The 13065-nt window shown below is 43.3% G+C and overlaps 1 protein-coding gene across 3 annotated transcripts in view; it reads left to right on the forward strand.

Annotated features, from left to right (window-relative positions):
• Positions 1-13065, forward strand: part of SHROOM2 (shroom family member 2) — a 128961-nt gene that overhangs the window by 102669 nt on the left and 13227 nt on the right. For all 3 annotated transcript variants that reach the window (XM_042867241.1, XM_042867242.1, XM_042867243.1), the window contains 3 exons: positions 704-1465; positions 4647-5198; positions 6873-7053. In XM_042867241.1, the coding sequence (XP_042723175.1) occupies positions 704-1465; positions 4647-5198; positions 6873-7053 (1495 nt within the window). The remainder of the gene's footprint in view (positions 1-703; positions 1466-4646; positions 5199-6872; positions 7054-13065) is intronic.

The raw sequence follows: 13065 nt of genomic DNA on the forward strand, positions 1-13065 counted from the left end.
TGTGGCAGAGCACAAGCCTGGAGCTGCTAATGCCTGTTTCCTGACTACACAAACAGAGAGTACACAATTGGAATAAAATAAAAAATATTACTGTGCAGAATAAGGCCATTTTGGCCACTATTTGTCATTTATGCTGACGTTTAGCTTAAGCAAACATTTTGTTTGCACTTTTACCTCATTTTTCTCCAGTTATGCATATCTAAAAATTCAACCTCAAAAGTTCATAATTAAATTTCAGTGTTCAGATTTTATTTAGTGACATCAAAATATTAATTTTTGCATGTACAGAAGAAACACATTTTCTGCATTTCGTTGGTGACTCTGGAAGAGAAGTGGAATTGCATTTTAGAACAGAAATGGAAGAAAAACATTTGCACGTTTGGCTGTGCCACATACATTTGTGCTTCAGCTTTGCTATGCATTTAGCTCTGCCATGTACACTGCAGTGCCTCAGGTTAACTCAAGGTTGTGTCGCACCCTGTGATGCTACATACCCTAATTTAGCATGACATTATGCTTTGACTCATCATGTTAGATTAAGTACACAGAGAATGTTTTTGAGCCGTATACTTACTCTGAATTGCAGGAGTTAATATTAAATGTTTGCTGTGATCTCGGTATTCAAGCTTTTAGGCTTCCTAGATCGTCTGTGGCCTCACAGAAATAAAACAGCAGCATGCTAATGATGTTTTCTTCTCCCTAGGCAAGCTGATATCGGGGCCCTAAGAGAAAACCCACGGGAAGAAAGGGATCAGCTGGGCCAGAATATAGGCCACAAGTGGAAGGCATCTGTCAGACCTTTGCATGCGAGAGAGCCGACGGTTTTGTCTCACGAGAGCCGCGGGAGATCTGGGACGTTGCCTAGTGATTACAGATACTCTCAGGAAAACGTGAATGAGAAGAGCAAGGACTGCAGTTTGCCTCATCTTGCGTGTTCTGAGCCACAGTCCTTGAACGAGAACCACTCCTATCTGTCCCAGGGCACCAGAGAGGAAAGTCACAGAACAGAGCCAGCACTGCTCAGCAAGAAACGTGGACCTGCTCCTCAGAGGCCTCCACCACCTAAAAGAGATAAATACAGGCGACCAGATAATTCTGCACCATCGCTTGGTGCCTCTTCTGAATCCTTGCTGGCAGCACCCAGCCACCCCTTTCCGTCCTCTTCCCCCAGCTCTGCTGAAGTGTTTACAAGTCACTCATCTCTCTGTCAGAGTCCCGTAGTTTTCAATGGAAAACTAAAGAGTGATAATCCACAGGAACTTCTGCAGGCATCATCCACAGAGAATGTTTGTCAGCACTTAGAAGAAAAAACGCACCTTAAGTCTGAATCTGTGTTAACTTCCAGCAAGTATCGGTACCTTCAGAAACCTGACATGGAGACATCAAGGTCCCCTTCTCCTCAGTTTGCACCACAGAAGCTTACTGATAAACCTCCTGTGTCTGTACAGGATGACAACCCAGCCAGGTACTAGCCCTAATTCTTTAATAATTTTAATACCCTTTTGCCCACTTAGGCATTATTAATGGTTGACTGTTCTATTTCTTCAGTAAAAGCACATCCTTGGGTTCATTAAGCATAAAAATTTCCAGTATATCCTAAAAAGACCTAAAACTTCTGTGAAATTCCACTAAAATCCATCAGCTGGTCTGGGGTTTCTTTTAGTTGACTGATGCTTAATAATGAGGGATGCTGCTCAGAATTAAAGCTGGTAGACAGTAGAGAACAGAAGGTTAGATTCTAATGGATTTTCCAGTGTCTGGGTAGAATCAGAATGTTTGCTGACCGTTGTCATTTCCTCTACCTCAGGCTCCGTGTGAATACAAATCAGTTTAGGGACAAAGCAGATATGGGAAGGGGAACTGTAATCCTTTGTGAGAACATCTGGTAAGGTGTACTGTGAAATTTTGATGACTATTTTCATGTTCCTTTTACAACGAAATTTGGCATTTCAGGTAGTCTGTTGAGGGGACTGCAGTGCTATTCATAGTGAAGTGGGCTGAAGGTTCTGCAAGAGAATGTCAGTCTAGATAAACTCAGGATTAGACAAGCCAGCTGAAATTAATTGATTTCTGTGATTGTCGTATGTTGCTCATATCATAAAAGGTTATTCTCCTGCCACATAACAAACTTGTCCATGAAGCTCAAGAATGTTAGTTTTCATTATTCTTTCAGCATTATAATTCATGGTTAAAGAATGAAAATAAAAATCCACACTATCTGAATGCTGAGATAGTTTCTCTGTGCTAAAGCAGTTGAACTGCTTTTCTTTACTGTAGTGCAGATGATTAAATAGACTCAGTCATCCTGTTTTCCAATGCCTTATGACATGGAAAGCATAAACCATTTTTTCTCTCTGTGGATGTTAAGCATGCCTTGACAGTTTCCCTCTTTAAAAAGGAGGTAGGAATGAAATTTCTCCCTGCAGTATTTTTTAAGACAGAGAAAGAATACAGTATCCTAAGCAAAGTGCAGGGTGTTGTGTGGTCTCTAGCACCTGTCTGCTAAGGGAGGTGACAGTAGTGCCTTCTGTAAGGTACTGTTTTGGGAATAGATACAAAAGACGCACAAAAAAAAAAGCTGATTGTATGTGGCCTTCCTTTTCACTGAGCTTTAATGCTGAAATGCACACTGATGTATGCTAAATTACATGCCCGTATCTGAATGATGTTTTGAAAGTGCTTAACTTAAAGTGCTTAAGTATATTTTTCATTGACATTTTAAGATCTTAAAATCCGTGCTCAGCTGCTAATTACATTACTTAATAAAACAGGTGTTAATGTCAGAAATATATACAATCTTATGCTATCCTGAGAGAAAAGTCCTTACAGTCCCAAAAGAGATGCAGATCATTTTAGGTAAAAAATTGCCATCAACTAATCTAATTTCTCCCAGTTGCCCCTCCCACGCTTATGCACAGATTTTATAATTCCTACAAGTTCAAAATATGTTCCTCTTGGAGTCTTGTTGGATCTGAAAGGTGTAGGCTTTATTTAAAAAAATTAAATTAAATTAAAAGGCAGGGGATGACTTAACATGGTTCAGCTAAGAACATTTTCACCAGATTGCATGAAGAGAGCAATTATACTTACTGGGAGGTCAGACTGAAAAGCAGAGACGTGAGCAAGCTCTTGAAAATAACAGCCATCCTGAATGCAAAAGCCCTTGTCTGATGGCAGTGGAGGAGCCAGGGCAAAAGGGTGTGCAAAGGAGGACTGCACATTTAAGGAAGTGTTCTTTTGGCTGTGTCAGAACATTAATAGTAAATGGTAGCCTGTGCCTGCACTGCTATCACTGCTGTATTGCCCTGTCTTATACAAGCTTGCTTGGAAACCTGTGAGAATTGTTTAGTGTTCAACACGGGATAGAAAATCTGCCCCAAAGGTGTGCAAAACTGTGCATCCAAAGCACTTGAGGAAAATAAATGTCTACTGGGAGGCTATTTGGAAGCAAATACACTTTTAAAATATAAGATGCTTCTTCTGGAAAAGACAAAGTCAGATAGATTTTTCTGTTCTTTGCAAAAGAAAAATACAGCATGGAAAAGTATAAGTTTATATTTAAGAAAAGTGACACACCCATGTTTAGAGGAAACAAGCTGTAGTATGTCTTGGTCACTTATATGGAAGGCAGCAAGCAAGCAAGCCAGATGAAACTAGATATTTTAGCTAGTAGGCAATGTTCCTTTACTTGTTGTAGGGCTTCCAAACCCACATTATGAGAATAATTTTAAACTTTCTGCAAACTCAAAACCACCAAACTAGACTTTAGTTTCTTATATGGTTTACATACAGTACAAATGTTTTAGTAATGTTATTTAACATGTTACTGTCCAGTTTAAAATATTAGCCACCTCTTTAAGTAGCTTTCTTTCTTGAATGTCCAAGGTGGCCCTTTGTACTATATGGTACGTGATTTTGGCTGTAAGCTTCTTTTAAAAGGAATATGCAAAATTGTGTATGTTATCCTTTAGTGCGGCTGATTTTAATCCTTTAGGTAAAAAATTAGGATGCAGCTGTAGGATCTAATTACTAAATTTCTGTATCTCTTAGGAAATTATACAAATTTTTAATCACGTAATTATGTTTTGAACAATTTCTGAGTTTTTAGTGTGCGACTGTTGCAGCTCAGGAAAGGCATAGCGTGCAGCGTGCTTCCATTTGATCTGCTGTCTTTTCCATTGGAAGAGCTAGGAATTGATGTGAGAGCAGCAGAAACTACCCAGACAGCTAAATAACCTGTCAGGCCAAAAGCTGAAGCAGCTGTTAAGTCTGCAAGAAGCCAATGAGTTTGAGCTCGAGGCATGTTGCCTTCTGAATGTGTGGCAGCAAAGGATTGTTCAACAGCACCATTTGAAAACTAGGGCCTGAGGCTGGACCCTTGTGCTCACAAAAATGAACAGAAGTCCTGTTCAGTGAGTCTCGTGCCAAGCTGATATTAGAATTACTTACAAATGAACTAATGCTATTAAGAATGTGTAGGCAAAAAAGGAAAACACGCAATTTTAGGGTTTGAGATGCGGTACAAGGAATGTTCTGTTACTTAGATCTTTCCTTTGCCTATTTTTATATTCGGGCTTCCCCGATTTGTAGATATGAACTAAGATATAAGGTTCTTAAGTTTCTCATTAATTTTCCTCATTTTCTAGAATTGAAAGAGTTATAGACAACAATACTACAGTGAAAATGGTTCCCATCAAGATAGTTCATTCAGAGAGCAGTGCAGAAAAGGAGAGCCGGCAAAGTCTTGTGAGTACAATGGAACCACCCGCTTTACCCAGCGGCTTGGAAAAGGACCAAATTAAAACACTCAGCACTTCTGAGCAATCCTATTCACGATTCTGTGCTTACACCAGGCAAGGTGTAGAGCCAGAGCCAGAAACCAAAACCAAACCAACTGACCCTCAACCAGCTGAAGAACCTGGGAACAACTTGAAGGATGGCAGTGCTACTGTGCCAGCAGTCAGCTATGTAAAGGCCAAAGAGAAGACCTTGGAAGACTGGAAATCAGAGGAACTAGCTAGAGAGATTGTGGGAAGAGATAAATCTCTAGCAGACATTCTGGATCCTAATGTGAAAATAAAAACAGCGATGGATCTGATGGTTGGAATATTCCCAAAAGATGAACACCTCCTAGAAGAAGCTCAGCAGCGCAGGAAGCTCCTTCCAAAAGTTCCTTCTCCAAAAATTTCAGAAGAGAAGTGAGTATCACCTTCTGTAGGCCAGTAGTTCCTTGCAAGCTGCTGTCCATGGTGCATCAGTTTTCCAGGAGGGATGAAGAACTCCCTGTTTAACCTTGCAACTTTTATAAGAGTTTTCCACTAGAATAGCAATCAAGAATGAATATAATTAATTTCAGAAAAAGAAGTGTTGTACAAGCTGACACTTGGCTGAAAACTATTTGTGTGACAATTTAAAGAATAATTTATTTCTTCCCTGTCATAGTAGTTAGATATTTTACCAAGATTATCCAGTTTGGTAACTTGAAAGAAAGAAGATCAATATTTTAGTAATTATTATGTGATGAAAACTTACAAAGACAACTGAAAGATGTAAAATTCCATAGAAAGACGTTTATGTTCTATGGGTCTTTTGTTTTTCTGAACTGAGTTATCAAATTAAGTTGTAGCTTAGTTGAAAAGTTCATGTGTAGTTGCACAACCAAAAAGCTTCAACCATAGTATCTATCTTACATTTGGCAGCCTGAAGAGATACCTGACTGAAGTCTTTGCATGGTTTATTAAAATAGAGCTTTACATTTCATGACATCATATTGTCAGGAAGAGTCAATCTGCCTGGGGGTAGGATGGCCCTATAGAGTGCCTAGAGACAGTCTGGATAGCTGGGCTGAGGCTGATGGGATGAAGTTCAACAAGACCAATTGCTGGGTCCTGCACTTTGGCCACAACAACCCCAGGCAATGCTATGGGCTTGGGGCAGAGTGGCTGAAAGACTGTGTAGAGGAAATGGACCTGGGAGTTGACAAACAGCTGCACATGAGCCAACAGTGTGCCCAGGTGGCCAAGAAGGCCAATGGCATCCTGGCTTGAATCAAAATAGTGCTGCCAGCTGAGCAGGGAAGTGATCATCTCTCTGTACTCAGTCACGGTGAGGCTGCACCTTAAGTACCGTGTTCAGTTTTGGGGCCCTCAATACAAGAAAGACATTGAGGCTTTGGAGCCTGTCCAGAGAAGGGTAATGAAGCTGTGTGAGGGGTCTGGAGTACAGCTCTTATGGGCTGAGGGAAGTGGAGTTATTTAGTCTGTAGAGGAGGAGGCTCAGAGGAGACCTTTACCACTCTCTACAGCTACCTGAAGGGAGGTTGTGGCAAGGTGGTGGTTGACCTTCTCCCATGTGATTAGTGATAGGACGAGAGAGAATGGCCTCAAGTTGCACCAGGTGAGATTCAGGTTGGATGTTAGGAAATACTTCTCTGAAGGAGTGGTCAGGTGCTGGCATGGGCTACCTGGGGTGGAGTCACAAACCGTGGAGGTGTTCAAGAAATGTTGTGCTGAGAGGCATGGTTTGAGGGAACTGTTGGTAATATGTGGACAGTTGGATTGGATTATCTTAGAGGTCTTTTCTAACCTCGGTGATTCTGTGTTTCTATGAATTCCATTTGAAATGTCTTAGTTCCATTTCCTTCATCATAATGGTGAAAGCTCTTCTTCGTGACTTCAGTTTTCTTTTTTAGTGGGTGTGTGCTGACTTCACACAAATTTTATTCACAGTGTTTGTTTATCCTGGTTCCATACGTAATTGCTTTCTGATTGAGCCCTCTGCTTCTTGGTGAAATGATGGCTTGAGAATATTGTCCTTTCTTTTCAGTGATTAGGATGTCAAGGCACTAAATGAGAGTTTTGACTTTTTACCAGGAAAGAAGAGCAGAATGCACCATCTGCCATCTCCCTGACAACCAATTCTACTTACTACAGCACATCTGCACCAAAGGCTGAACTGCTGATTAAAATGAAGGACATGCAAGAGCAGCAGCAACAGCAACAGAGCGAAGATGATTCTGAAGATGAGCTGGATCATGATTTGTCAGAAAAGAAGGTAAAAGACATTTCTGAATGGTTAACGTGATGCTCTGAAAGTACATGCATTTCATTAAGCAGGAATTTGATAGCTGAAGAACTCTAAATAAAAGATCTTGCACTTGTTCAAGGCCACTTGAAAAATCAGTCTGTTTTTAGAGGAAACTGGAAGGATGGTGGAAGTGGAGAGGGAGGAGAGTAAGTGTCCAACTGAATTTAGGAATTTCATGTTAGGTGCTGTCACGGAGTTGACCAGATCAATCTATGTCCGTGACAGGGGCGACAGGCCTCTGCCCTCCCCCCCACCCCAGTCCCACAAAAATGGGAAGGAAGGAAGGGAGGAAAAGAGCAGCGGCAACAATCTATGGAGGAAAACTTATTTTACTATAATATTGGAATACAAAATAACACAATATATACAATTTAGTTGAAATTGAGATTAATAAATCAGACAAGATGAAAGAGAGAGAGTTCCCGAGACCGATTCAAACCTGAAAAGCTTGGAATGGCTAGGAAAGCACCCTCCAGCACCCACTGCCAGGCAGCAAGAGAGCGCCCCCCCCCACCCCGGAAGGGTCAGATCCCGTGACTGCTATAATGTACAGGGATAGGTAGCTGGGATTGGGGCAGTGACATTTTAATACCCCGTACACTGCATGATGTTTTGATGTGGAATACTGAAACCATAAAAAAACAAAACAAAAATAAAAAACATAGAACCATGACATTCCACCCCTTATTCTACATCGTTACATCATGCTTAAAATATATATACATATATACAAACAAACAAAAAATGATTAAAATGCATTACACACATATGGCTATATACATAGAATTAGTAACTGCACTCCCCTGGCATCAAGTTTCCTTGTGGTACACACTGAACATCCCCATTCTTCTGCATCACCCACCAAGTGGATCCTGGTCCCTGGGCAAAAACTGTACCACGGAGAGGTTTGCCCTTTCCAGAAGCTGGAAGAACCCAAACTGCCTTTCCTAACATGTTCTTTACATGTACAACGGGGACTTTATCTCCCTCTATGGTATGTAGAGAATTAGATTGGTTAGGACCATCACGATTGACAGATCCTCTGGTATTGACCAACCAGGTGGCTTCTGCCAAATGCTTCTCCCAGTGCTTAAATGTTCCGCCACCCAGTGCTTTTAGCATCGTTTTTAACAATCCATTGTATCGTTCAATTTTACCAGAGGCTGGTGCATGATAGGGAATATGGTAAATCCACTCAATGCCATGATCTTTGGCCCAAATATTTACAAGAGAATTTTTGAAATGAGTCCCATTATCTGACTCAATCCTTTCTGGGGTGCCATGTCGCCACAGGACTTGTTTCTCGAGACCCAGTATGGTGTTTCGGGCGGTAGCATGGGGTACTGCATATGTTTCCAGCCACCCAGTGGTTGCCTCCACCATAGTAAGCACATAATGCTTACCATTGCGAGATCGTGGCAAGGTGATATAATCAACCTGCCATGCCTCCCCATATTTGTACTTTTGCCATCGCCCTTCCTCCCAGAGAGGTTTCATCCTCTTGGCTTGTTTGATGATGGCACATGTTTCACAGTTATGAATAACCTGTGCAATGGCATCCATAGTTAAGTCCACCCCTCGGTCTCTGGCCCATTTGTATGTTGCATCTCTCCCTTGATGACCTGAGGTCTCATGGGCCCACCGAGCCAGAAATAATTCACCCTTGTTCTGCCAGTCCAGGTCTATTTGAGCCACCTCAATTCTGGCAGCTCGGTCTACCTGATGGTTGTTTTGCTGTTCTTCAGTAGCCCGACTCTTGGGCACATGAGCATCTACATGGTGCACCTTCACAACAAATTGTTCGGGCAGCAATGTCTTTCCACAGTTCAGCAGCCCAAATAGGTTTACCCCTTCTTTGCCAGTTATTTTGCTCCCACTGCTGTAACCACCCCCATAAGGCATTTGCCACCATCCATGAGTCAGTGTAAAGATAGAGCATTGGCCACCTCTCCCGTTCAGCAACATCTAAGGCCAATTGGACAGCCTTTACCTCTGCAAATTGGCTTGATTCTCCTTTCCCTTCAGTGGCCTCTGCAACTTGTCATGTGGGGCTCCACACAGCAGATTTCCATCTGCGATGCTTTCCCACAATACGACACGATCCATCTGTGAACAGGGCATATTTCTTTTCATCCTCTGGTAGTTCATTCTATGGTGGGGCTTCTTTAGCACGTGATACTTCTTCTCCCGGTGGTGTTCCAAACTTTTTACCTTCAGGCCAGTCCATGATGACCTCTAGGATTCCTGGACGGCTGAGGTTCCCCATCCGTGCTCGTTGTGTAATCAGTGCAATCCACTTACTCCAAGTGGCATCAGTAGCATGATGGGTGGAGGGAACCTTTCCTTTAAACATCCAGTTCAGCACTGGCAGTCGAGGTGCCAGAAGAAGCTGTGTTTCAGTACCGACTACTTCAGAAGCAGCCCGAACCCCCTCATAAGCAGCTAAGATCTCCTTCTCAGTTGGAGTGTAGCCCTCTTCCGACCCCCTGTAGGCTCGACTCCAGAATCCCAGGGGTCGGCCTCGGGTCTCTCCTGAGGCTCTTTGCCACAAACTCCAAGTGGGACCGTTCTCTCCAGCAGCAGTATAGAGGATGTTCTTTATACCCTGTCCCGTCCGTACTGGCCCTAGGGCCACGGCATGGGCTATCTCTTGTTTAATCTGTTCAAAAGCCTGCTGCTGCTCAGGGCCCCATGTAAACTCATTTCTCATTCGTGTTACATAATAAAGGGGGCTTACAATGAGGCTGTAGTTTGGAACATGCATTCTCCAAAAGCCCACTGCACCCAGAAAAGATTGTGTCTCTCTTTTGCTAGTGGGTGGAGACATGGCAGTGATTTTGTCGATCACATCTGTCGGGATGTGACGACGGCCATCTTGCCACTTTATGCCTAGGAACTGAATCTCCTGGGCAGGTCCTTTCACTTTGCTTCGCTTAATAGCAAAACCAGCACTCAGAAGAATTTGGATTATTTGCTCTCCTTTCGTGAAGGCTTCTGCTGTATCGCCCCACACAATGATGTCATCAATGTACTGCAGGTGCTCAGGAGCGCTGCCTTGTTCCAATACAGCTTGGATCAACCCATGGCAAATGGTCGGGCTGTGTTTCCACCCCTGGGGCAAACGGTTCCAGGTATACTGAATGCCCCTCCAGGTGAAAGCAAACTGTGGCTTACATTCTTTGGCCAAAGGAATGGAAAAGAAGGCATTAGCAATGTCAATGGTGGCATACCATTTGGCTGCTTTTGACTCCAGTTCATACTGGAGTTCTAACATGTCCGGCACAGCAGCACTCAGTGGGGGTGTGACTTCATTCAGGCCACGGTAGTCCACCGTCAGCCTCCATTCTCCACTGGCTTTACGCACTGGCCATATGGGGCTGTTAAAAGGCGAGTGAGTTTTGCTGATCACTCCCTGGCTCTCTAGTTGACGAATTAACTTATGAATGGGGAGCAAAGAATCCCTGTTGGTGCGATACTGCCATCTGTGCACTGTTTTTGTGGCAATCGGTACCTGTTGCTCTTTTACTTGCAGCAGCCCCACAACAGACGGATCTTCTGACAGGCCAGGCAAAACAGACAGCTGCTTAATGTTGTCTGTGTCCACAGCAGCTATTCCAAAGGCCCATCGATACCCTTTAGGATCCTTAAAATGCCCCCTTCTGAGATAATCAATACCTAGTATACATGGAGCCCCTGGGCCCGTCACAATAGGATGTTTCTGCCAGTCCTTACCAGTGAGGCTTATCTCAGCCTCCAACACAGTCAATTCTTGAGAGCCCCCGGTCACTCCAGAAATATGGATTGATTCTGTCCCTTGGTGACTCGAGGGCATCAGAGTGCACTGTGCACCAGTGTCCACCAGTGCCTTATATTTCAGTGGTTCTGATGTGCCAGGCCATCGAATCCACACAGTCCAATATACTCTATTATCCCTTTCCCCCTCCTGACTGAGGGCAGGGCCCCTCTATTCGTTACCTGTGGTAACTGGAGCAACTGCACTGGTGGTTGATCTGCCTTGTAATTCTTTCACCCGAGCTCGTAGTACGGGAGTAGGTTGACCGTGCCACTTCTTCATGTCTTCTCCATGGTCACGTAGGTAATACCATAAGGCAATTCGCAGTGTATTATCCCTTACTTGAGCTGGAGAGCGTTTGCCTCTAACAGCTGAGATTTTTGATAGTGCACGTGAGAAGGAAGGTTCATCGTCTTTAGTTAGGTGGGCTCGCATAAATTTCATCATCTCCTTCACCTCCTTCGCTAGACTCATTTGATTATCCTGATCTTCATCCAGCGTCTCTGATACTGTTACAGGTTTGTCACGGTTAATCAGTTGAGACATTTGTTCCCGCGTTTCATTCAGTTGGTCCGTCACTTTTGAGATAGCGGCTACAGCAGCATGAATGGGGGATAGCAACTGCTGATAGTTTTGGAGCGTAAGAATTAATTCATAAACTAAGGGCGTTCTCTGTTGTTCCTGGTATCTGTCACACGCTGACGTTAGTGTAGCGGCATATTTGTCTGGTGCTGTTGTCACAATTTTCTGCCATATCTCAGGCGTTGTCCTCACTCTTTCAGGGTCGCGGTTTTGTTGTGGGTGGTTAGGAACAAAGTTAGGGTCATACAACATTTCCACCATGCCTATTTCCCTCAAATACTGGATACCCTTTTCCACTGTATCCCATTTTTTCATCGCAATCTTCAAACCGTTTTTGAAGGGATACTTTTCCTTCACGGCTATTAACACTCGTTCCCAGAGGGAGACAGCCTCATCCGAACATCGACTAATTCCTCTATCAATAGCTGAATCTCTGGCAATGGCGCCTAGCTGGCGAGCTTCATTACCATCCAGAGACAAGCTATGGGCCCCACTGTCCCAACAGCGAACCAACCAGGAAACAATACTTTCATTCAGGCGCCGTGTGAACTCCTTTCTTGAACCTTGGATTTCAGTCATCTTTAGAGGCCGGCGAGTAGTAATAGAGACTTCCTCTTCATCACTCTCTTCCGCATGCCTCTTAGTTTTCGCTTTTGCCTTTCGCGATGGTGGTGGTTCTGAGGAGGGCCCCTCGCCTGGATCTTCCTCCTCCTCCTCCTCTTCTTCTCTTTTTCGTTCAAGACGCGAAGACACTCGTTTCCATTTCTTGCCCTCCACAGGAGCAACCGGTATTGTTACTGGTGTCTCCTTTGATTGATTAGATTTGACTTGGGGATTTTCCCCTTTGGCTTGAACCTCAGCTCGGAAACTCTCTCTCTCCAGAATGGTATTATATAGGGCACGGTAAGCACAAGCCAAACCCCAAATAAGTTGTACCTCCTTAGATTTATGTAAGCCGCATAGTCCCTGACTCAAATACTGGCTTAGTTTCTCAGGATCCCACAGGTGTTCAAGAGTAAAATCCCATGACACTGCGGGTCCCCATGCTTCTAAAACCTTTCCTAAACCTCTCCATATTCCCTGCCAATCATCATTCTCTAGTTTTAGAGGAGACTCCTTCCCCTTATTACGAATGCATAGGAATACATTCAGGAAAATTGATGACATGCACACGCACACCAACATGAGTATTAGTTCAGGAGTCAAAAAACGTTTGACAAACCGAGAAGAAAACCCAGAGACTGGTCTGAACATCGTGTTGTTTGTAAAATTAGCTATTCCATTTGGGATGTAGTTGTTTGTGAAATTAGCCATTCCTTCTGGGATGTAGATGTCAAAGTTCAAATCATACCACATTGCAAATAGGTAAAACATAGGTGTCTCCATCAGTGCCCTTAGGTAGCTATATACGGATGCAATTCCAAAACACGTAAGTGTGAGATGGATTATTGGCCAGTAGGTTGTGACTAACACCATTGCTTTTAATCCTTTACCCAGCAACCCCACGATAACAAGTGGGTTCATCGCTGGTGCTTGCTAAAAAGGGGTTAATGAATTGAAGCTAACAAGAGGAGGGAAAAAAAAAAAACAAAAAAAGAAAAAAA

The sequence above is a fragment of the Lagopus leucura genome, unplaced genomic scaffold (genome assembly GCF_019238085.1).
Source record: "Lagopus leucura isolate 7727_CA_CO unplaced genomic scaffold, USGS_WTPT01 Super-Scaffold_100001, whole genome shotgun sequence".
Lineage (NCBI taxonomy): Eukaryota > Metazoa > Chordata > Aves > Galliformes > Phasianidae > Lagopus > Lagopus leucura.